The sequence below is a fragment of the Zonotrichia leucophrys genome, chromosome 9 (assembly GCF_028769735.1).
Source record: "Zonotrichia leucophrys gambelii isolate GWCS_2022_RI chromosome 9, RI_Zleu_2.0, whole genome shotgun sequence".
NCBI lineage: Eukaryota > Metazoa > Chordata > Aves > Passeriformes > Passerellidae > Zonotrichia > Zonotrichia leucophrys.
The window spans coordinates 25024078-25047228 of NC_088179.1; the positions used below are offsets into that span (position 1 = coordinate 25024078).

General features: G+C 50.3%; 1 protein-coding gene across 10 annotated transcripts in view; it reads right to left on the bottom strand.

The window, feature by feature from the left end:
* MBNL1 (muscleblind like splicing regulator 1) overlaps positions 1 to 23151 on the bottom strand; it is a 61290-nt gene that overhangs the window by 32657 nt on the left and 5482 nt on the right. For all 10 annotated transcript variants that reach the window (XM_064721515.1, XM_064721524.1, XM_064721522.1 and 7 more), the window contains exon 2: positions 12638 to 13528. In XM_064721515.1, coding sequence (XP_064577585.1) covers positions 12638 to 12811 — 174 coding nt within the window. In that variant the 5' untranslated portion in view covers positions 12812 to 13528. The remainder of the gene's footprint in view (positions 1 to 12637; positions 13529 to 23151) is intronic.

Here is a 23151-nt window from a genome sequence, read left to right on the forward strand (position 1 = left end):
TAACAAAGAACAAATTGAAGCAGGCAAGAGTAGGAAAGGGAAAGTGTCGTGGGTAAACAAAGGGTGACACATCAGGTTTGTTTTACCTTGCAAGTGTGCATGAGGCCCAGTAAAAGCTTCCTAACCAAATAAACACCCTGCAGTCCCTGCGGGAACCAGCGGAGCCGGGGCAGGGCTGGAGGCCCCGCTGCAGCAGCACTGGGAGCTCTCATGCAGCACCGCTTCCACTGCGCCTCTGGGACACACTTGTCACATTTCTTTAAAATGAAACAAACCGAGCCTGGCACAGAGGCACTGAGCAGCTCCCTGGAAACCAAGCAGGAGCAGAGGACACCCCAGCAGGGGCAGGAAGCTCTGTGTCCTGTGGCAGCCAGCAGAGCAGGGCACAGAGGGGCACACAGGGCACAGAGGGGCATGCAGGGCACAGAGGGGCACACAGGGGCATGCAGGGCACCAGCACTGGGTGCTGAACTTCTCACCCAGGGGCTCAGCCATCCCCACGATAACCAGGCAGGGCAGGGCACACAGGGCACAGAGGGCACGAGCAGCGTACGCTGAATTTCTCACCCGGGGGCTCAGCCATCCCCACGATAACCAGGCAGGGCAGGGTCCAGCCTCCCTGCCCTCGGGGCAGCGTCCAGCCCCACCCCTGACAGGCCCACAGCACGATCCAATAATCATTAACACCGCACATGGAATCATTAACACTGCGCATGGAAGCACCAACCAACACTGGAAGTTTCAGCCCACACCAATGCTGAATCCCTTGTTCAGCTCTGTGCTGCACTGCTCAGGAGGGGAAGGCAGGACACAGGGCTCAACAGGCCCTATATCAGTCACAGGTTTGTTTTCTCATGCAGCTCAGGGATAATTTCCTGCACTAAGTGCTTTCCAGGCCTCTTAACATTGATAGTGCAGATCAATATTTCACAAAGACAAAGCTGTCTGATGGATGTGTGCACTCATTTAAGCATCTCTAACAGGCAGTGCTGCTGTAACTACACACTCTGCACCCCTGCTACCCTCTGTCCCAGAGGTTTGGCCTTGCTCACTTTCCACATGAAACAAAATGACAGCAAAATGACAGAACAAAGACCTACTGTAAGGCAGCGTGCAAATAAAGACAGTATCTATCTGCTCTGTCCGCACCAGTGCAGTGCAAATACAATTACAGCTACCAGGAAACACTGCTTGCTCTCAGGAGCTCTCCAGCCTCTCTCTGTTAAAGCCTCTGCATAGGCTTTGCTTCTAAAAATGCAGCTCCTTGCTAGAACAAACACTCACACAGAGCAGGACAGGTGAGAGCCTCTGTGCTCAGAAATGCAGCTGTGGGGTGAATATTTGATGCAAAAGTCTTGAAAAGCTCAACTCTGTCAGGCACACAGTGAGGAGGAAAACGCTCAGAAAGGCTTATGAAATAGGTGACAATGACACCAGAGGAGCAGAAAGGTGCTTTCAGTGTCTGTAAGGCCTCGCAGAGCTGGTGGGCATGCAGGAACACAGAGGTGCAGCCCCACCTGCCCTTGCCACACTGTGAGCAGAGCAGGTCAGTGCACACGGACTCGTGGCAAACACAGGCGGCAGGATTTATTTTTCTGAAGTTAAACAGCCACAAAACATGCCGAGCACTGCTCTGCGGTCAGAATTCCCTTTGATAGTTTATTTCCAGCTGCCATGTCCTGTCCCAAAGCAGAGCTGTGCAGGGCTCTGCTCCTCCCGAGGCAGCTCGGCTCCCGGGCCCATCCCAGCAGGAGGAACACACAAAACCCCAGCCCAATGGCAAAAAGGAAAGAGGAGCAGCATTGTTTTACAGATGCAGACCTTCTGTGGGAAGCAGCATTGTCAGGAAGAATTTCTTTACAGAAAGGGTGGTCAGGCCTTGGCAGGGGCTGCCCAGGAGGCGATGGAGCCCCCAGCCCTGGAGGTGCCCAAGGAATTCCTGCATGAGGCACTCGGTGCTCTGGGCTGGGGGACAAGGCGGGGATTGGGCACAGCCTGGACTCGATGGTCCTGGAGGTGTTTTCCACCCTAAATGACCCTGTGGTTTCTGCTCCTGGCACTGTGATGTCGTTGTAGGACATTTCGGCAGTGTCACCACCTTGGGGCACACGCTGAGCTGCAGGAAATGCCACCTCTGCAGATCCTCTGTGTGTGTGTGTGACCTGAAGACTCAAACACTCTCACTTCAAGTGTTCAGCCACATAGCTGGTGGGAAATGAAAAACTTTCCATGTGTGGGAGCCAACCGAGCTGATGAAACAAACAGGAACATTCAGAGGGAGGACTGGCGTATCATGATCTCACTGCAGAAGCACTTTTTCCCCAAGTTCAGCATGTGTGAGGCACAATCAAAGCTCCAGAGATGAGAGCATCAGCCTCGGGGCTGGGTTGCAGGGCTGCCTTACAGGTGCTTGCTCTTCAAAAACCTCAATTCTCTTTTAATATATTTCACTTAGATCTATGAGAGGAAACAACTTGTTTTTGAGTATTAAAAGGAAATAAATATTGAACTCCTCTCTTTTCTATGACCTTTTTCTTATCTGAGACCTGACTCACTCTAAAAGTAGTAAAACAGCAAAGTAGTGAAATAGAAAATGAGAACTTTGTACCCCACAACCTCCCTACAAAGACACAAGCTGACAGCGACAGCCTTGCCCACCATTACACCCAAGAGATCAGAACCCCAGCATTTCAGGGACATGGAGATGTGCTGTTCCCAGCAGCTGATCCTGCTCTTCCCTGCCCCACAGCCTCTGGGAATCCCTGCCTCTGCAGCTGCCAGGGCTCAGACAGCTTTTACACAACACTGAGGAGCAGAAGCTGAACCAAGTAATTTGTCAGGTGATCAAAACAGAACTTGAGCAGTCACTCAGAAACACTTAATTATTTGTGACTTAAACAGAACAGAGAAGAAAGAATGGAACAACTACAGATGGTGCTGGACAACTGACCCATGGCTGCACTCCAGACAACGATAAAATCCAGCAATGCCTTCCAAATTTTAAATACTAAATATGAGTGTATTTTTAGCAACTACGATTTTAAGTATTTTTAAGCATAAAGTAGCTTCTTAATTCACAAAAGGTCTTTGCAGTTTCTGAATGCTCCTTTTTGCGTAAAGGCAACACGCAAAACACACAGCATGAGAAAAACCTGGAGGAGTCATATACACACAGACATACGTACATTATATATAAAATACAATGAGCACAAACACATACACAAACAGTCTACAGTGCATGTGTAGCCCAGAGCAGACAAGTATAACAAATAACTTCTACCTTCCAGTGTTGCTACTTTGTCAGTGTCTAATTCCTTAGGTATCTAAAATTACTGGAAACATCTAAACCATAAATATGTGACAAATGCTGTGTAGAAATATTTTACATTGTTACAAACATTAGCAGTGTCTTGAGACAATGGACTAAACGTGGAGAGGAGACCTCACTTCCCTTCTGATTTTCAGTGCTGGACTTAATGAAGCCAAATGCTGAAGGATTCCAACAAGGCAAAACAGAGGTGTGCTTTCCTCCACAGGAACAAAAAAAAAAAATCCACCAGCAAGTGTTATTTTTCTCTTCAGATATATTTAACCCCGCCAGTAACCACGTTTGGAACTAGGTGCAAAAGACCTGTTGCAAAAAGCCGGCAGAAGGGGGGAACAAACACATCTTGTGAAGGAATCTTGGAGCCTGCCTGCACACTGCATCCTCTGATATCTCCTGATCTCCCTGGCTTGTGCTTTGCTCTGGCTTCCCCTTCCCCTCCCATCTGCTCACTCAGAGCCCTCTCTCCTGTGTTATTGCCAGGTGCTGTAACAGCATCTGACCTCTTCAGCCTTTTGTCTCTCTTCCGTCCCTCCCTTTAATTTCTTTCTCTCTTCTGCCTTGTCTTCTCTTCTACTTGGAGACTTAATCACCTTTACCACTCTCATAAAAAATCCCATTTCCTCCTGTTCAGTGCAGCCATGGAGAAAATCCCAAGCCCTGTCCTGGCTGCAGTGAGCTCACTCTGTGCTGCATGTCTGTTTTGCCAGCTGCAGCTGCACACACACTGTCCCTTCTGCAGCCAATGCCCAGCCTGGTGAGGTGCTCCCTGGACTCACCAACCCCACCACACCCCTCCACTATCACCTGGAAATTTAAATCAGAAATTAATTATTTTACTATGAAACAATTCCTTGTGTTCCACTGTCAACAAGAGCTTTGCATTTTAAGGTACTTTACTTGGAATTAAAGCTGCCATATCCATCCATCCATCCATCCATCCATCCATCCATCCATCCATCCCTTGCAGGCCTAGCCCAAGGGAAGCACCTCACTCTGCTCCACAGACATGAGGTGCAGCCAGCAATCAGCCAACAACAGGAGTAAATAACAACTAGTAGGCACAAAGTACTGACTCTTCTGTTTCCTCTAAGGGAACTCTTTAACCCTTCAGTTTGCCCAGGCAGGGGCTTTTCCAGCTCACCTGCATTTTTATTTGGTTACAGCCTCTGCAGACATCCAGGCTGTCTCCTGACTCAGCTCACTGCAGGGAAAATTTTACCAGGGCACCAGACAAGCAATGGTATGTCAATGCAGATGATTTTCTGAAAAAATCATCCACCCTACAAGCAGAAAGCAACCAGAATTGCAGGCACAGTTTCCCACCTAGAGCAGGCTGTAAACCCTGACTGCACTGTGAGAAAGGGGCAGGGACAGCAGCCCAGCAGCCCAGCCTGTCTCTGATGGCACAACGTGCTCCGAGCTGCTGCCTGCTGGATTCTGCACAAACACACTGCCAAGTGTGCTTTTCCTTTGCACTCAGTATTTGCTTCACCAATGTCACTTTACAGCGAGCCCCAAAGACCCAGAAAACATTTCATTCTGCCTATTCTTTTCAAAAGACTTCAGTTAAATGTGCACACTCTAGTTCCTATATAACAGAACCAAGTAAAAAAAAAAAAAAAACTGTGCTGTTCCTGACACTGCTGTGGTGGGTACTGCACACCTAAAAACCTGCTGGGCTCCTGGGGCGAGTGAGAACCTCTCCCTGAGACAGACAGAGCTGGAAAGCTGCTCTCAAATTAACAAAACACAACCTCCTCCTCACCCAGTATCGAATACCAGCAATGAACCTGTACAGGATTTTAGACTGAATCCCAGTCTAAAGATAAAGAGCAAGCAGAAAACAACGAGTTTTACTCCTGCAAAGTGGTAGTTACCTACTACACCTGCAGCTGCCCTGGCTTTGGGGCTTTCCAGCATGTCCACACACAAATGACCCTGTCCCCCAGGGCTGAGCCAACTCCTGCCCATGCCCTGCCCCAACCACAAACTGCCCTGTTCCATCCCAGATTCAATGCAATGTTTGCTCCTCCTGGTCCCACAGGTATGTCCCCTCAAGAGGTGGCCCTGCAGCCAGCCACCCTCCACATCCTCACAGCTCCCTGTCTATGCCAGCTGCCTCCTGGTCCAGTGGGCACATGTGGGACAACTTCCATACTTTGCAATTCCTCTCTTTCAAATTTAAATCTCAATCTCACAGCCATTTATGTTTCTCTGTAAGCCTGGAATTCACCCATGCAAATTCAGTGAAATGGCACCAACAAAGGTAACCAGCTTTTTTCCCTCCCAGAACTGCTCCTCTTTTCAAGCAGCGCTCTCTCTCTTTTTGCTAACTCTCGTACTATTTTGCCAAGTTAGGAATGGTCCAGAGAAATCTGGAGCTGAAGAGAGTCTTTCCAGGAACTTGACGGGACTTGAAGTGCTCTGAGATGAAGCTGGATCCAGCCCTGCTCCCCCAGCCAGCCCCTTCCCCCTGCCGCTCCTGTCAGCAAACTTGGGAGGCATCATCAGCATTCTCCCATCAGAGCCCACCAGCCCCTTCTGAAAAGAGAGAACTTGTTGGGATCTCCAGGGCTGAGAGCTGAGAAGCCTATCCAGGGAGTGAATACAACAAAAGGGCAATCTGAGGAAGCAGCTTGCTAGTGCCAGGGTGAAGCCCTCCACAAGCACTACACTGCATTTCTTCTTCTTTAAAAATCCACTTCATCAGATCTATTTTCCTTTCTTTGATCAAATATTGCAGTTGCTTTCAACTACCTCAATGTGTGTTCTGCATCAGTTAAATCCTGAGATGTTTCCTAATGAAGAGGATAAGTCATAAGTATTTCAATAAATTCAACCATGAACCCAAAGGTTTTCTTACTAGCATAATCCTGTGTTTCAGGACCTGACAATTCAGTGTTGACTTAAATCTTATTTCAACAGCAGTAATCCTCCTAGCGGCACTGTGAATCGGGGGACAAGGCAGCGCTCTGGATCAGGATGAAAGCAGCTCCTGTGATTTCCTGGGGGTGTTGGGAGTGCTGCTGGGCAGCCCTGGGGCAGGAGCAGCTGTGAGGCACGGCCGGGAGCACAGCCCAGCACAGGGCACGGGGACAGCCCAAACCCTGCTGCTGTGTCTCTGTGGGACGCTGGAGCTCAGCGCTGGAGGCAGGGCTGTGGGGCTGTGCTCTCGCCCTGGCTCTGGCTGCTCACCTGCAGGATGGCTCCTTCCCAGGCACGGGCACGGGAGCAGCTCCTGGCACGCAGCGCACCCTCCCAGGCAGCACCCGGGGCAGCAGTTCCTAAATAACATCCAGCTGGGCTCACCAGGCTCTGCAGCCCCAGCAAAGAAACACCAGCGCTTCTCCAAAGTCAAAAAACAGATGTGATCATTCGGTATTGAATGTAATTTGTTGCTTCCAACAAATTTCAGTAAGCCTTGGCAACGAGGCATCTGTATTTGGAAAAACAGACACTTGGGGTCATCCTGGGAAGGAGACAGGCCTCACAGGCTGCTCCTGATCACTCAGTTAGGACTTGGGACAAATGTCTGAATGTTCTTGACATGAGGTTTTCTTATTTTTTGCCTCTGTACAACTTCTCTGCAAACCAGTTGAGAATTGTACTGATTTTGACTATGCCCAGCAGAGTTCCTGACTGTAACAGGAGCCCACGCTGGTTTCTATTATGCACAGCCTTTAAGAAATGACAGTGCAAATGCTGCAGCGCAATGTTTTAATTTCTACTTAATTTCTTTCTGCCGAGGCAGAGCTGAAACTGTAAAATGAGCTGCGAAGGCTGGAGTTAGTTGTAACTCCTCTGTCCAAAGGCCTGATAAGATTTCAAAACACCATCTATCTTCCCACAGAGGAACACACGTGCTTTCAATTGTTTGGTTTGCTAATGGACTATTTGCCACTCCACCTAACAATTGCCCCATTTTCTCCATGTGTTTGCCACTTTTCCCTTTGCTTCCTCTTCTGGAGCTCAGCCTGCTGGCAGACGCACAGGCTGGAGAGGAGAAAAATGGCAAATCAGACCTTAGGAATTTGAACATTGTTTATGTTTTCATTTTTTGCCAAGGGTTACTGCTTTACGAGCTTCCTTGAAATCAGCCATGTGTCCATGTGCCTCCCAGCCCCGAGCCTCACCTCCTCCCTGCACGCCCCGTGCCCCAGGGATGCCAGACACCACACAGGTAAAACTACCCAGGAATCACCTGCTCAGGAGCTCTGGGTTTCTTATTCTGCCTTCACTGAAGAGGAATCACACCCATGATCTGCCACTCTCAACAAGATTAGTGCAATAGGCTTATGGGATTTTCTTCTCATTGTAGAGAGAGAAGAAAGAGAGAACTCTATTAAATGAAATGGAGTTCTTACTCTACACCCTTAGGTAAGTGTCACACAAGGGAGGACAACAAGTCAAAAAAATCAGTATTTTTAAGCACTGATAAAGTAAAAAGACTTAAGTAGAGAGACTTGAACAACTAACAATTACATCTCTGAGGTAGAAGAAATAAGATGCTCGTGAGTTTCAACAATAATATTAATCATAATAATAATAAAGCTACATTTATATATTTTTAAGCCTTCTTGGAAAAAGTGGCAGTCACTTTTACGGAATTCAGGTGCTCCATTTAAAAAAAATAAACACTTCTACATCAGAAGATAAAACACTATCATACCAAGTGCTGGTGGGTCTCAGACACAAGGCACCAGAGCTTCAACCTCAGACATCGTCACTAAGTGACTTACATTTCTGGTTTCCAGCTTTTTCTCAGAATTAAAAAAGAAAAAAAAAAAAAAGCAGAGAAATGTGGAAGTTTAAGACTTTCCAGCTGTTGAATAGAGAGTAGAAAAAGCTTTTACACTTCATTGGGACACCCAGCTTGAACATGAAGGAGCCGCCTTAGCGGGAGCATAGCTTAGGAGACCAAAAGCCAACTTGGAAGCACAGCACGTGTGGTGCACGTTATCTCCAAAGCCATGGGCTGGGACCTGTGCTCACCACGGCCACCAAAGCCACGTGAGGCTCAGATCACTCTGAAGCAGCAGGTTTGGGAACACAGCAGCCCCCCACCCTGCAGGAGCCACTGTGGGGCTGGGACAAGCGCAGCAGGGCAGTGCTGGGGCAGCACTGGGATAGCACTGGAGGCAGTAGCACTGGGGACAGCAAGGGGACAGCACTGGGGACACCACTGGGATAGCCCTGGGGACAGCACCACAGGTAGCACTGGGACAGCACTGGGGACACCACTGGGATAGCCCTGGGGACAGCACCACAGGTAGCACTGGGACAGCACTGGGGACACCACTGGGACAGCACGAGGACATTGCTGGGACAGCACTGGGATAGCCCTGGGGACAGCACCACAGGTAGCACAGGGACACCCGAGCCCCCTGCCCCTCCTGCTGTGTGACACTTTGCCCAGCACAGGGCTGGCACTGGCCGCGTGGCAGTGGCCTCGGCACATCTGCAGCTCCCCCAGAATTTGCATTTGACATCCATCTCCCCATTGTTCAGACATCTTTATCTCAGCTTTCAGGAAACGCGGATGACTCATCTATCGGAACATCTGACGAAGCTAACGTAATTTCAAAAACGAGTTCTACTTCGGCTTATTTTTCCAAGAAAAAGAAAGAAGAAAAAATGTTTCAAAATTATGGTAAAAATCAAATTTCTGTTGCAAACCAGTTTCCTGATTTAGGAACTCGAGCTTATTTTTGCTGTAGACAGTCTAACAGGCTTTTAGGCATCCAAATTTAGGAAAAAAATCCTACGGCATTTAAACAAGGCAGAGCCAGAGCTGGAGCTGAGTCAGCCGCTCCAGCGCATAATTTGAATACACTACATAATCATTCTTGGTTTAAAATTATCCTGCTAATATCTGAGGGCCAGATTATCCCACACACGTTCATCTTGATTCACGCGCTCCCCTAGGCCAGCCCCGCAGGTTCCATTAGCGCTAATTAGGCAGCAGGACGATAACATAACGATAACATCTCGCTGGGGCTGTCCCAGCCCTGACCTCCTGCAGCACCTCAGAGGTCACAGCCACCGGCCTGGCTGCCTCTTGCTCCCCACGCTCCCAATTACCACGGGCCAGCTCATTCTGCTCAGGTAAGGAGGAGCTGCCAGGTGCACCCACGGGATGTGTTTGCAACCAGAGACGGTGCCCAGAGCCCAGTGCCACTGCTCCCACACAGCACAGCCAGGCACTCGGGAGGCAACGCTGCTCTCCTTGCTCTAGCCCTGCACAGAGCTTGTGCCTTCATTCCACAGGAGGGGGAAATAGTAATTTAAAACAAAGGCGCTTTAGCCAAGCTGCAAGTTTCACTTCTGGCATCTATTTTTGCCTCCTCCCGGCAGGGCAGGGCAGCGGAGCCTGGCTGCGGCGGCTGCGCTGTCCCTGCGCCCGCAGAGGACACCTGGGCCGGGGCCAGAGCCGAAGGGCACTGCACGCACAGGGTCCCTCCGAGATCTGCTCCAGGAATAGCCCAGCACACAGGCCAGCGCCAGCCCCGAGGAGTCCTGCCCAGGGCTGCAGCTCTGCAGCACTCACACCTGCCTGACGTCAGCTCGCTCAGCAGTCACTCCTGAGGCACACCGAGCCTCGGAGCGACACATCACAGCATCGCACAGCGCGCCGGGCTGCAAGGGACCTTAAAGGTCACCTCATTTCAACTCTGCCAACATGCAGGAGTTTGTAGAGAAAAATTCACTGACTAAGTATCTGTCTCATGTTCAAGAGATAATGCAAGAATAGCAGTATAATTAATACTAATACTATATACATTAATAAGAAATCAAATATTTTAACATTAAGGTCAATTTTTCAGCGTGCTGCTATTTTAGTAAAGAACAAGGACATTACATCCATATTGAATTACTGAAAAATTAAAAATTACTTCTGAATGTCCTAACCAAAAATCTTTTTTAATCTGCACTAAAGTATTGACTGACCTTATAAGGTCCAGACAGAGCTGGTGCAGCATCTCCCTAAATTGCTTTTGCAGAACATCTAAAGTTTGGGATATTGCAGACAAGGTAACTCAATGACTAGAGCTGGTTGAAATTGGCGCACACCAAAACTGACACAGAGCTGAAACAAAACCAAAACTGAGCAATGGTTTCAACAACGGGGAATGGACTGGGAATTCCCCAGAGGGGGATATTCCACGTGCTGTTTCCCCAAGGTACTCCCGTGCATGGTACAGCTCCTTAACTAACTCCCTGCCAGGGGCTGGGAGCCGCTGGAGCCGCAGCGCCGGGACACCGCGGGATCCTGCCCCACATCCCCGGGAGCCTCTCCAGCACACGGAGCTCAGCCACTGGCAAACCTTTCAGCCCGAGCACGAGTAAACAGCTCTGGTCAGCAGGGTATTTTTAAACAGCAGATTCTTTCCCAGCTCCCAGCTCGGCCCCTGCGCTGACTCCACAGGGCAGCAGCACACTCCTTTCCGAGGATCCGCAGCAGCGCTGTAATGTTACCCACGGTTATCACCCACGGACCTTGCAGTGCTTGGCAAAGGTCAGCCTCAGCTCCTGCATTAAAAAGGGAAGGGAAGAGCCCTGCTGACGGCAGCAGAAGGGCCAGTCACGCTGCCGGGGCTGGGGAAAGCAGGCCAGGCCCTGCTCCATCCCCTCTCACACAGACACCAGCTCACGCTGCTGCCCGGCTCCAGCACCAGCAGCACCCCCGTCCTGCACTGAGATTTTAAGGCACTTCCAGCGAGCACTGACATCATGTCCGGGTCACTCTAGTGGCTGCTTTCCAGCCTTTCGGCAGATGCTCGCCATGAGCAGCAAGGCCAGCGGGGTCAGGCCGCGGTGGCCAGACACACGTTGCTGGGAAACCGAGCTGGGGACACTGCGGGTGCTGCTGCACCAGCAAACCCACGGTGGCAGTCACAGCAACAGCTGAGAGGCTCCGGGGCCAGGCCTGTGCTCTGGCAGCACCAACACCCCCACGGTGACACCGCGCAGCCACCGACGGCCACGCCGACACGCGCTGGCACACGGGGCTGGCACTCCCCACTGGCACCACGGGCAGCCCTGGCTCTGCTCCTACCTCCAGCACCTGCTTAATGCATAAAAACATCTTATTTCCACATTTTAAAATTGATACTCTGCACTCATTGTAATTGCTGTATTTAAAAATACATTGAACAACAGAGAAACAAACCCTTTCAGTATCTGCAAGGCTGGGGGTGGTGGAGCATTTCAGGCCTGAGAGCACTGTAGAGCTTTACCCCATCCCCTGACCAGAGACAGGACACACAGTGAAGCTCGGGATGCTGAGGATCTACAGCGACCTGCTGTCAGCCACTTCCTGCCCCGCTCTCGCTGCGCTGGGCCCGGCTGAGCCACGAGCTGCACGAGCTGCCCCAGCTCCAGCTCCCTCCCAGCACGGCCCTGCCAGCAGCCAGCTCCCCTTCTTGGGGTCAGGGCCCAGGGAGAGAAAATCACACTGGAGAAAAAACTGACAGACAAATTTCTGCTTCCCAAGTTTTGATTCTTTCATGACTCCGCTGGATCGATTCTGTACTGTTTGTGGTATGAGCATTTTACATGTGAGGTTACTCAAATCATGAAAAATCAAGGGAAGGAGCTGGGACCTGCACATTTAACACCAACCGCTGACACGGCAGCTACAGTGAAACAACAGCCCTGTATTTACAGCGCCTAGATGCGATGTGCCTCCTGAAAACCCTCTCTGCTCCTGCCACGCTTGCACATCCAGAGGCACCTTGCCTTCTGCTAAGTGCTGTCCTTCCCTTAAGCAAGTGCACTTGGGAGAAAGATGGGATAACCACACCAGTGCCAACACAGAAAGGCAAGCAGGGTGCTCACAGGCACCCGAATAACCCAGGGAGGAAAACACTCTTCTAAGGTTCACCATCAGCTGTCCAGGGACACCAACAACCCGCTGGTAGTTACGAGATGGAAACAAATCCTCATATTGCTTACGTGGTTTGTGCTATTAAAAACAAAGAATCCTCACAGTGACTTTGCTGTTTCTACGTGAAGTGCCCTTTATTCCAGCTACAGGCAGGGAATAATTTGGAGGCGAAGAATGAGCCCCTGTAGCCATACTGAGGGTTTGAGCCCCGCCAGATGTATTTTCCCTTCGTTCCCTATATCCTTCCCCTTCCCCTGAGGAAAGCAGCAACACAAATCGACAAGCATCAATAAAATAAAAGCAGCAAAATACCCCACTGCTGGCAGCCAGCACTTGCTCCTGTTCGGCTGCAGGATTTCTCTGGCTACAACTGCTTCTTTCTTTAACCATTTATCCTTGAAAATAATGTAATATTTACTCACTTTCAATGAGTCAAAGCAGGCGATTACGCGTCCGTTTTCAACTTGGCAGCTTTTCGATGGGTGTGCAAATTTACATTCCGTGTCTGGTCGTGAGCAAGTCCCCCTTTGGAACTCCCTACACACTTCCAGCGTTAGCCATTTTGTGTCCCGGATCGGTGTGACGCTAACAGCCATCTTTAGATTTTACAGGTAGTTAAAATTTCCAATAAAAATGGGCAAACGGGTGGCTGAACTGATAAACTGAAAATTACGAAAGTGCCACCTCCAGAACACTTTTTTCCCCCGCTCCCTATTTTAAAAGAAGTGCGTGTAAAACCGGGTGGCTGCGATCCCGAGAAGAGCTGTGTCACAGAGTTGGGAGCGTGGCACCGTTAGCGGGGCTGGGGAGGCCGGGCGGGCAGCGGCAGGGAGCGTGGCCGGACTAGCCCCGCGCAGCGCTCAGCATCCCGTCCTGAGTGCGGCCGCCGCAAGCATGGGCACGTGGCGGCTCCGGCAGCGGCTCCCGAGCTGCTCCCGGGGACGGCGGCGGGCAGGTGCCTCCGGGCAGCGGGCTCGCAGCGGGCTCTGCGGTGCAACCGGGATCGATTAGTTTGGCATAGACAGATGCAGCAGTTTAGAGCAACGACCGACACCGGGTTTAGGCTGGGCTTTTTCTCCTCCTCTCCTGGGCTTTCGGGCAGCAGAGCTCTGACCTTCGCGGCACACTTTAGTGCACAGTGCAGCGGCGGCGGGGGAGCGGCGCCGGACCCTCCTCCCGGCGGGCGCGGGGCTGGCAGCGGCGGAGCGCTGTCGTCGCAGTCTAGCTGGCAGCAAGCAAGGCAAAAGCAGCGGCTGCTCTAGAAGCGGTCCCAAGCAGCAGCGACGTCAGGAAAGGCACTTCTTAGTACCAACCTGTGGAGAGAAGAGACACGTTACGAGCGGGCGGCGCGGGCGCCCCGCGAGCCGCCGCCCCGCGCAGGGCACTCACGGCTGCGGGCGGCGGGGCCGCGTCCCCGCGCGGGGCCGGGCGGCAGCACCGCCGCGGGCCAATCGCGGCGAGCGTTGCAGCGACACTCCGGGCAGGGAGCCAATGGCGGGGGCCGTCTTATGAAAGGTCGCGCCTGTCAGACGCCGGCCGCGCCGCGCTGCCCCGAGCGCGCCCGCCGGGGGCCGCGCGTGCGGCCCGGCGGTACCGGCGAGCGGAGCCGGCCGGGAACGGCGCCGGGAACGGCACCGGCAGCGCCCGCCGGCCCTCCGAGCGGCTCGGGCCCGGCGCAGCCTGACCGCCCGCCGCGGCTCCCCCCCCGGCGCGCGGAACGCGGCGGCCGAACGGCACCGGCACCGGCCCGTCGGGCCGCCCGGCGTGAGCACTCACCGAGACACGCTGACCCCGCAGCGGCTCGGCCCCGGCGGCGCCCGCCCGCCCGCTCGGACACGGCCGCGGCCCCGGGGACAGCGGCCCGGCCGCCGGGAGCAGCGCTGTGCCCGCAGCGCGCCGCGGGAGCGCCGCCGGCCGCCGCAAAGCCGCCCGGCAGCGGGGCAAACACTGCAAACACCGCCCGGCGGCGGGGGTAACACCGCCCGGCAGCGGGGCTAACACTGCCCGGCAGCAGGGCTAACACCGCCCGGCAGCGGGGCAAACACTGCAAACACCGCCCGGCAGCGGGGCAAACGCTGCAAACGCCGCCCGGCAGCGGGGCGAACACTGCCCGGCAGCGGGGCAAACACTGCAAACACCACCCGGCAGCAGGGCTAACACTGCAAACACCGCCCGGCAGCGGGGCTAACACCGCCCGGCAGCGGGGGTAACATCGCCCGGCAGCGGGGCAAACGCTGCAAACGCCGCCCGGCAGCGGGGCAAACACCGCCCGGCAGCGGGGGTAACACCGCCCGGCAGCGGGGCAAACGCTGCAAACACCGCCCGGCAGCGGGGCAAACACCGCCCGGCAGCGGGGCTAACGCCGCCCGGCAGCGGGGCTAACACTGCCCGGCAGCGGGGCTAACACCGCCCGGCAGCGGGGCAAACACTGCAAACACCGCCCGGCAGCGGGGCTAACGCCGCCGAGGATGCCCGGGGGGCTGCAGGGGTTTCCCTGCACCCGCCGCCCACATGCACAGCTCTGCCACAGAAGCTGGTGCCACCTGCAAATGCAAATCCACTATAATGAACTACAGCTCCTGTCCCACCTGAGGATCGCAGTGCCCTGCGGACGGAGCACGGGGGGGACCCTGGTGGCACTGCCGGGGACACACTGGCAGCACCAGCCACGGGGATTCTGCCAGCACTGCAGCCCCAGCAGCATCCTCTGCCTCTGCTGAGGGGAGGACTAGCCCCATCCCCGTCTTTCTAAAGATGCTGCTTCATCATCTTCCCATTTCCCACCGCCCTCCAATGCAGGTCACTGACACAGACCCCAGAATCACACCCCGGGAAGTAATGCTGTCAGCGTGCATGCAAACCAACAGATGAGAAAAAGCTACAGTCTTTTTCTAGGGACACAGTGATCAGAACAACCAACTCCAGGGGAAGGAAAACACACCTAACAGAGCTAATGAGATTACAACAGGCACCGTGTGTTCTTTGCCAGGACACTTGAAATCATGCCACGTTTTTAATCCCTGCTAGCAAGAGACAAACAACGACCTAATTACTTGCAAGCACAGGTTAACAGCTAAGTGTCTGTGGTAAACACAGATACTCATTTGCTTCAACTGCCTAAAAGTCTGAAGTTCGGGGTCATCCTGCACCACCAGTCACTACTCCTCGGTGCTCGGGATATTGAATTCTTAGGTCTTGAAATGTCCAGGCAAACCAGTTTGGTTCTTGCACTTCCCAGCCATGACAGATTAGCACCAAGAGATGTGAAAGCAGAGAATGTGCTGCTGGGGCCGTGTGCCAGCAGGTCCACCAGGCCTCCCTGCAGCCTCATGCAGGAATACCAGCACATCAGAGCACTCCTGGAAGCCTAAACACATCCCCCAGCCCTCAGTCAAGGTGCACTGCAACTCCTCCTCCACAGCCAAGAGCTGGATCTGCACCTTCCCACCATCACTCCTGCACTGCACAAAATGACTTGTGTTATTTTGCTAGGAATATCTGTTCCCTGCGAGACCCTCAGGACAGGGTGCTGCCAATGACAGCAAGAAGGGCTCTACCACAAAGCTGTGGAACAGCTCTAAGCAGGGTTTTCTCCTGTTCATCAGCTTGGTAACCAATCCATACCAAGCATTGATTTTTCCAAACACCAAGAAGAGTTAGAGCAGCAAATTGATGCATTTTATATGCTAAAGCCAATGCAAGTTAAAGGCCACCGTTTCCAAACAAGATATTTCACTCTCATTACAGAAGCAGTCACCCCTAACAAGAAAGGAAAGAGAGCATGAAGGCAGTGCCCAAAATAAAAACAGATGAAAACTGGCTTTTGTGCTCTCATATACTGACAGGAGAAATATCCCTGGGAAGGCTCCCCGAACCGTGTTCTACTCCCAGGTTTGTAAGAAGTTTTCTGTTAGGGTTTGGACAATCACCCACTCAGAGAGAAATCCTGCTCCTGCTGAGGTCAGTGACACGCTTGTGACTGCACTAACTAATTCCACCCTTCCTTCTTCAGGCTGCCACCCACAAAAAGAAAAGCATTACTCCAAGGAGCTGATGCCTCGAAGGTAAATCTTCAGAACACAAAAAAATACTAGATGTATATATTGTACGAACAGTTGCTTGAAGAAAAAGTGTTTTGTCATAGTTTGTTGTCTACCTGAAAACAGCCAGAAATGTCAGCTTTAAAAATAGCCTTTGAGCAGAAATAAAGCCTGACGTCAGAGCAGAAGTTCATCTTCAATATCCACTAAATAAAGGAAGATGTTAGCATAGAATTATCCTTTTTTATCTGCATAAACTATTTTCCCATCACTTGGAAATTCTCTTGTGATACTAGCTCAGTCACTAAGGAGTCCCCAGCAAGCTTCCCATGCTAGAAGATACACTGTCTGCAAAACCCAGCTGATACATGTGATGTCTCCTTGGGGCTGTCCCTGATAAGGTGGGAACGACTGTAACAAAATCCAGAGGGAGAATCATACGAACAGGACAGGAAAAGGATTGAACTTCTTATTTTTCATTCAATTAAAACTGATTTAGGGGCTGACAGTTTCTAGACCCCACCTAGCAGAGCAGTCAGTACTAAAGATTCTTGTGATCCACAGGTGGGTTTTAAATTTCACCTTTTGAAATCTGGAAGCATTTGCCACTTGTCTTGGGAATACTGCAGCAGTGGTTTGGCCAAGGCAGAACCTTGCCTTGACTGAATATTGAGCTACAAGGATTGAAAGCAAATTAAAAAGTGATTCTCAGAAGAGAGAATAACACCGAGGAGTCATTCCTTAGGAGGGTAACAGAGATGACTTAGTTGTCTCCTGAGCTGGGTCAATGAAAATGATTAAGAAACAGCCTCCCAAATCAATGGAAAGGTTACCTGGAAATGTCCAAGAAAGTGAATCTGACACAGAAGAGACTCCTGTTACTTCCCCTTACTGCTATTAAGACATGTGCAGACAGATTAGCAATGCATTTTCCCCTCTCATTACAGTCTTTGACACAAAAATAAGGTAACTCCCTGCACTGAGAATCGCTCCCAAAGAGACACTGTTTTCACTGTTCCTGTAACTGGGGTTGCTGGACATCCCTGGTTATCTCAATTCACACACGTCTCTCAAAGAAAGATGTAGAAAGCTGGGCAGGCAAGAAGCCCAGCTCTGATGAAGAAGATGGCAGGGAAGAATGCTATTTTTATGCTTAGAGAAAGTGGAAGCTGAAAACACCAGTCTCAATGACATGAGAACTGTCAGCAAGAACAGATAATTACACAACGTGAATTCATCCTCATGACAATGACTCTAATGAGATAGGAAATGGAATAAAATCAATATTCTATTTACACTGACAGGGCAGTCTCAAAGCTTGAAATTGCCAAATGGCTGTCTTTTAAATCAAGGAACACAAAATTACTGACTCCTTACAGTATTTTCAAAACACCTCTGCCAAACTCAAAGTTTACCAATAACATATCTGAATATAAAATTTGGAAGAGATACAGCAATTACTCCATGGCACAATTGAGGGATATAATTATAGCACTGTCACAAAATTAAGCTGAAACAATGAGCTAATTAACATCTTGTCACATAACAGTATAGGACTGGATAAAGGAAAATATTCTTTAGTAAACTGCAGCTGAAGATTGTCTCACACTCTGGGCTGCACCCGCTGCTCCCATAGGACAGCAGGGAAATGGAAGCTGATTCCTTTTACAATTTTGTACTTTTGTGTATTTCAGGCCAAAATGGGAGTGCAGAGGCAGGAGCAGAGAGCAGCCAGCCCTAGAGCAGGGCTGCCAGGCTTCTGTAGCCTGGGCTGGGTTTCACAGCAGCCTGGACTGGGAGCTGGTAAAACTGCAAGCACGTGTTGGCTTTGAGCTACTCAGTGCCACACCAGATTAGTAAAAAAACTGCCAACACTGCTTCTGTGACGCAGATATTTTGCATGACATACATAGTTTTAGGACTACTACTACTGCTAGTAGTAGTGTTTTAAAGGTTTTTTCTGTACTGTTTTAGCTCTGACAGACTTTCCTGGTGCAACCTCCCACTGACTTCAGTGGCTCCTCCAGCACATCCCCATCAGACATGGTTTTATCTTGAGTCTATTTCACAGTTTCTGAAACTGTTTTAGCAGAACCACCTAACTGTGACATTCCCTCTGAATTTAACACACCCAAGTGTACTCGGTTCATGAAAACTTGATAAATAATGAACAAAGAGGCACCATCTTGTACACTACATGCCCCAGTCATGTGCAGAAATCAGGTATTGCCCCAAGATTTCCATCCCTAATCAAACTGGGAGCCAATTCCCACCAGCAGCGCACGGGCACTGACATACAAATCCCACAGCCCAATCCTCTCTTACTTTAGATTACAGTAATGCTATTTTCAAGTCAGAAAGCTACACTGCAAATTCCATAAACCCTCTTACCTTTAAGGAGCAGACAGTTACAGATTAACTGCTCTTGCTGTAATTTTAAAAATATTAAAGTCAAGAAACATGTCTGCTGATTTTTTTAAATAACCTGGAGTATATATTAATCCCTGTTACAAAATGTGAGACTTCAGGGACACACGGGATTCACAGTTTGACAGCATTAGCTGGATGTGTATTTATGAGCAAGAACAGGCACGGGCCAGGCCCTGTCTCTGGATGTGGCACACAAGACGTTATTCTGTTCTTGCAGCTTTAAGTCAGGGACACAAAATGGGCAAGGACTACTCTGCCTTTAATCCACTTTTCATCAATTTATGTATTACATAGCATTTACATATCCATGCCCACCCACCACTGAAGTCACAAATACTGCTTCTGGTATTAAAACATATTTGCACTGTAATTCCCTTGCCATAACATTCACATAGTGTATTTTAGAAATGGGAAGTTCTGTATTATCCTGGCACAGGGGAATTCCTATCATAAAAGAAGTGACATTGCCCAAGCAAGCCTAAAAAGAAGTTGTTTATCTTTAAAAATAACAGTAATCTAGTGATTTAAGTTAAAATTCCAAAAAGTAACAAACTGAATTGAAAAAACAAAACCTGCTTTATTAAAGTAATTTTCATTTTCTTGCTCTAATACTAATTTTAAACATGTTTCTATACAAAGGCTTTTGAGAGGCCATAATAAATCAACTATGCACCCTTCCAAAAACTACAAGCTATTTATTAATCCGACTCTTGCACATCTTGTTTGATTAACTGCAAATGTACACAAGCCCAGCAAGGCAGGAGAGCAGCAGGATGACCACGGCAGCGGGGTCAGCCCAGGAGCAGCCCCCAACCCTGGGGCCTCCCCGGGCAGCACGAACAGAGCACTGCACCTGTAAAACCCTCCCTGCAGCCGTGACTCAGGCTCACTAGGAACACAGCATCGCTGACTGTAATTTTACTGTAATTTTGCTCACGCCTGTCTCGGCTGCGGGGTGCTGTCCTCAAGAACAGCCGCATGGCAAACCCCAGGATGGGTCCCACAGCCCAGCCTCAGAGCCAGGAGGCACCTGCAGCAGCAGCAAAGAGGCAGAAACTGTCCCAGAGGGACAGGTGACTTCCAGCTGCACGTGTGTGTATGAATTTATATAAAACACGATGATTAGCATCATCCATAAGAAGAATCTCTACAGAAAAAAAAAAACCAACACATCCATGACTCAGCAAGGGAAGGAATCACTTCCCTCTGACACCAAATTCAGCTGATGCTGATGGTTTCAGCAGAAGTGACCCGGAGGAGCTCTCAGTGGTGAGAGGTGCAGCATTCACCAACCCCAGCTTCCCATGGGTCTGATGCCTGAACATCTCCAGCACTGCAAGGGAAAACAGACAGACCAGCACCTCAGTGCTGCTCAGGTCCCACTTCCCTTCCTCCTGCAGCTGCCACATGGCCCTGGTGCAAAGGGTGGCTTCTCCTTCCCCAGAGACACCTGGACAAAGCAGTGGGCAAAAGGAGTCCTGAGGGAGCACTGCAGACAGCAGCTGATGGATCAGGACGTACACATGGTCGTTACTAGCATTATTAATTAATTAACAGAACCACTTCCTCTGGACAATGAGCTCCTCCCCTTGGCCACACTAACTCATGGCTGGGCCACTCCTCCTACCTTTGCCCACATCAAAAACTCCAGATTTCAAAGTTCTTGCCCGTTCACATGACAACCACTTTGTTAGGACAATAATTTCGAGTCAGGTGTCTGGATGCGGCTACCACATCCCTGCACACATCAAATTAACTAGCAAGATTAAATGTGAACCTAATTACCAGGAATAGAACAGGCCATTCATGTCACGTGCTCCACGCTGGTGTGCGGGTGACAATGCTCCTGCTCCGGGTGACAATGCCAGCAGCTCTCCTGGCCCTGAGGACACCTCAGGAGCACAGTGGGGCACGATTCCATGGGGGACGCCTTGCTGCTCTCTGCCTATCAGGCACACTCCTAGGCAGGCCCACCATGGATTGCTTCATCTTGCATCTGCCTTGAGGGCAACCGAAAAGGGACGTGAGTCCAGCTCAGAGGAACTCGTTACACCGAGCTCTGCTTGCAGCAGCCCTTAGACCTGGTCACTGCAGCTCAGCCATGGCGAGCTATGGCAATGCAGGGACAACCACAAATCCCGATTACCTGGGAATGAGGGACAGCAGAGCACTCCAGCTTGGACTGAAGGACTGCTGCCCAAGTGGCAAACCAGCGGCCTGGCTCTGCAGCATGGCCAGGCAGTGCCAGGCACAGCACCCCCAGGAAGGACCAGAGTCCCACACCCTGAAACCACGGCAGCATCACGGAGTGGCAGCACTGCCACGCTGGGGACACCTGGAGCAGGGAGGCGCTGCCAGCTCAGTGCGATGACGACACTGCCCGACTCGGCCACCAACATGAATCACGGCAAGGACAGTCCTGAAAACACTCCAGCGTCTGCTGTGAGACAGGAGACACAGCCGACGGCATTTGCATTCACAGCTGTCTGCTTCTCAGGGAATCTCAGATCTAAAATAGAGCACTTTCGGCGCTTTGATTCATTCTGGCCTTACATTTAATTTATGTTTATAATCACATCCTTCCAGGATGAGACAAACTTGTACGACTTCTCAGAAAACACAATGAATCTGTGTAATTTATTTAATTAGTTACATAAGAATCTAAACCACAGAGAATGGGATTTTTAATTCTCTCTGCCCTGTCACCATCTGAGGTATCAGAGATGACTGTTATACACTAAATATAAAATGGTTTTTCCATACACAGCAAAACTAAACCTGTTTAGGAGATGCTTTTCTTAATAGAGATCCTTACATATACAACGCCCAGCAGCACAGACACACTTACTGATGTGATCAGTTTTGGATCGTGACCAATCTCACGCAAACTAAACAAATACACATGTCTTCAGATATCAAGCAAAAGCTTCAGATTAGTCACTGGTATTAAAAAGAAGTAATAAAAACTGCATGACTTTTATTTTAGGAAATAAGTGGAAAATATCTTTGAGACACGTTCTTAATCAGTATTTGCTTTAGTATATTGTTACGCTTGTTCATTTTGAATTATGGCATGTACACAGCTAGCAATAGCCATGAGAAACAAGGCTCTAAGAGCCCCTGTTCAGAACAGCCTCTCTGCACACAAGCCCAGCCAGCAGAGCTTCCACCAACAGGGGACGAGCCACAAAGGGCTCCTGAGCTGGGCTGGTCCCTGCCACTGCCACTGTCCCTTGGGACGCCTCACACGGAACACTCTGTCCTCTGCTCGGCTTCTCCTCAACGTGTCCCTTTTCCATTAACACAGCAAGCTACCCAAGTTAAACCCAATGAAGCATTTTGGAAAAACCTCAGAAGATCACTGCTTTCCTTGTATTTTCCTTCCTACCTCTAAAAGCCATTTTAAAACACCAAGAATGAAAGTTTAAATTTCTACTCTTACACAAAAAACAAAAATGGGGATATTGGAAAATAGAAATAGGGATATTTGGAAAACGGCTTCTGAAATAACTTAAGAAAACCTAGCTTTTATAAAAATGGTGATTAAAGGCAGAAGTTGTAGAATGCTCAGAAGTTGTAGAAAACAAACCAAATCCAAAGCAATAATTTTGTCAGTCATGCAGTGAAAGAAGTTCAAGTGCTTATATTTCTGTTCCACCATTAGCTGTATTTAATTATAAGAACTGAACAGAGCTGTGTCTACTTTTCACAACAAAAATCACATCATTAAAGATTTATTTATTGAATATATTTGCACATAAATACAGGAGCTCAATAAAACGTTGATAAGCAGCAAACAAGATATCTGCCCAGGGACTTCCTTCCCAGCAGCCTGCAAAGCTCCAGCACCACAGCAAGCACCCACTCCCAAAACAACATTTTAAACTGCTACGCATCAAAAAGCTGAAAAATACATAATTACATTATCAGGATCACGGACTCACTACCTTTGATTTTTCACTGCTTGAAAGAAGGCTCAAAGTCCACAGGAGCTGTGCCTACCTTTGGAGCATGGAAGGATTCATGACCCAGGTAAAGAGTACCAGACTTCACTGAAAACCAGAGGTGGGCACATGAAGTCAGGAATGCTGCCCAGGCACTAATAAACTCTTCCAGACACTAGAATCAACATTTTTGTTCGGATTTTATCCCAAGCTTGGGAGAGGCACAGAAGAAAAAGGGCGAGTTTATTTCTGCCCAGAAAACGCTGCCGTGTTTATCAGGAGCTTCCTTCCATGGGAGCCAGAGGCACAGGCAGCGCTGACACACCGGCGAGCGGTGAGGAAGAGGAAGGGCGGGTGGCCTGGCAGCACCCGACACCTCCTTTATATGGCCAGTGCAGGCCCGCTGCCGTGCCTGCAGCTTGGCATCCTGCTCGGAAAGGCTGAGCCAGCCCGGCCGCTCCTGCGCGCTGCCCGGGGAGCAAAGGCTCCACACCTCGGGTGCGTGTGACACGGCAAGCTCGG